The sequence below is a fragment of the Chiloscyllium plagiosum genome, unplaced genomic scaffold (assembly GCF_037043375.1).
Source record: "Chiloscyllium plagiosum isolate Xiang-an unplaced genomic scaffold, Cpla_swu_hap1 HiC_scaffold_35, whole genome shotgun sequence".
Classification (NCBI taxonomy): Eukaryota; Metazoa; Chordata; class Chondrichthyes; order Orectolobiformes; family Hemiscylliidae; genus Chiloscyllium; species Chiloscyllium plagiosum.
The window spans coordinates 70,554,845-70,556,930 of NW_028270173.1; the positions used below are offsets into that span (position 1 = coordinate 70,554,845).

The 2,086-nt window shown below is 45.9% G+C and overlaps 1 protein-coding gene across 1 annotated transcript; it reads right to left on the reverse strand.

Moving 5' to 3' along the window:
* Positions 1 to 295: 295 nt before the first annotated feature.
* Positions 296 to 1,231, reverse strand: LOC148141109 (putative G protein-coupled receptor 139). The gene has a single exon (XM_087979086.1). The coding sequence runs from the start codon at positions 1,229 to 1,231 to the stop codon at positions 296 to 298; it is 936 nt and encodes a 311-aa protein (XP_087835212.1).
* Between the last annotated feature and the right edge of the window lie 855 nt (positions 1,232 to 2,086).

Consider the following 2,086-nt stretch of genomic DNA (forward strand, 5'->3'; position numbering starts at 1 on the left):
CTCCAGCTCAGCTTCTCCAACACAAATACACACAATAAAATCGTTTACTCTGCTGCTCGGCACGTTTTAATGAACATTTTTATTGTTTACAAATGGCAGTGATGGGTACAGTCAGTGAGATGTTGTCTTTTCTCACTGGCCCCTGAGTTGTGAGACATATTGAAATGTTTCTCTGTAACCCCCCTGTGGGATAAGGATGGACAAACCAGCGCTACCCTGAGTCTGTTACTCATAGTGACAGGCTGCGTCATCGCTGAAACACTGAACTGAAACGAGAAAATCCCGGATGGATTGATTAATGAGGGAATTTGATTGACGGATGGATTTGGGTGAAGGGATATTTCAGCACATTCTTCAGCTGCTGCCTGAATTTCGTCTGGGTCACGGCATAAATCGCAGTGTTTGTGCAGCAACTGAGGAGCTGCAGCATGAAGCCCAATTCCTGCACAAAGCGATGGAGAATCACAGACTGATACCCAATATTCCACATCCGGTACCATATAGAATACAGCATTAACATTGACCATAACAGGATGAAATTGGCCGAGATCACAAACAGTAAAATGATGGATTTTTTTCGGTTTCTCATTTCTGTGTCAGATTGACCGTCCCCATTGATGTGAGCGCGGAGTCTCCTGCGGGCTTTGCTGGTCACTAAAATGTGTCTGACGGTGAGAACATTGAGCAGCACAATCAGGAGAAATGGGACACACGGGGTTAGAATGTGGTGGAGGAACTCGATTGTGCCCCAGACTCTGGAGAATAGAACAATGTCTTTTACACCACAAAACCAGGGGTCGTTCGCCAGCCAATACCAAGCCATGAGCATAAAATACCAGGAAATGTTTTTTAAACAGCTCAGCACAGTCACTGCTCCCAGAACCACAACCGCCGTTTTCTCACTGCAATATTTACTTTTCAGCTTCTGGCAACAAATGGCCACAAACCGATCAAAGGTGAAAGTGACGGTGAACCAGACAGAGCAGTCAGTGGCTGCATAAAGCAGGACGGCGTGGATATTACACACGGGGACGGAGTACATCAGGAAATAAAACTGTTCCTTATAAACAATGGGAATGTGTCTCAATATCAGGTCGAGGATAATGACCAGGAGATCCGCCGCTGCCATGGCCCCCAGGTAACATCTGACACATGGAGACAATCCACAATCTTTATAAAGCAGGACGTAGATGGTCACCACGTTAACTGTGAGGAAGGAAAACAAACCCATTATCCATCAGCCTGGAGGCAAAGGGACCTGTTTGATTGGGGACCCAGTGAGATTTTCAAATGTGTTACAGTATTCAGGGATTTATTAAAATAATTAGAGGTGTAATAACAAATGGGAAGGTCTGAATTCTGGATAAAATGTGACAGAAACCACAAGAAACCCTCCCTCCCCAAACACACAGAGACACATCCATAAGGTCTGATGGTTTCTAGAACATTCCCACACACTCGATCACTCGAAAGCAGACACGGGTCACTCCTTCCCAGTTCCTAATACGCAGGGTGGAAACGTTACTGTCCTGAAGGACTGTCTCCCAGTTTCCTGAAGACAAACGAAGTTTAGAAATTCCTGCATTTTGGTCTAAATTGTGGTCGATCCTCATTCGTGAACAAACGTAAATACAGGGAAAACGTATTCACCCCTTTAACTGCCTGAGGGACCTTCGGAACAGTGTCTCATTCTCCCTGGAATGGGAACTCTTCCCTCTTATCGTTTATTCAATTCACTGACGTCTGGCTGTTCACAAACAATGTCAGGGACAGAACGTTCCGGGGAATGTCAGTTCTAGAATGTTGGGGACAGAACGTTCCGGGGAATGTCAGTTATAGAATGTTGGGGACAGAACGCTCCGGGGTACTCTTTGACCTCTCCATCACTTCCCCCCACTATCCACCCCACCAACATGATGTACTGTGCCTGGGCACACTGTAACAGTAATGGAGTGAGAGACGGAGGGTCCAATCTCATGAATGGGAACTAAATGCATTGCCAGATCAGCTGAAATGGTTAGATGTACCACATTCTCAATCCACCTCACAAAACCAGCACAGACACCATCAACCCAGAGCATATACC

Coding starts and splice junctions, on each gene's coding strand:
- LOC148141109 (XM_087979086.1), bottom strand. CDS start 1,231: ATGGGTTTGTTTTCCTTCCTCACAGTTAACGTGGTGACCATCTACGTC.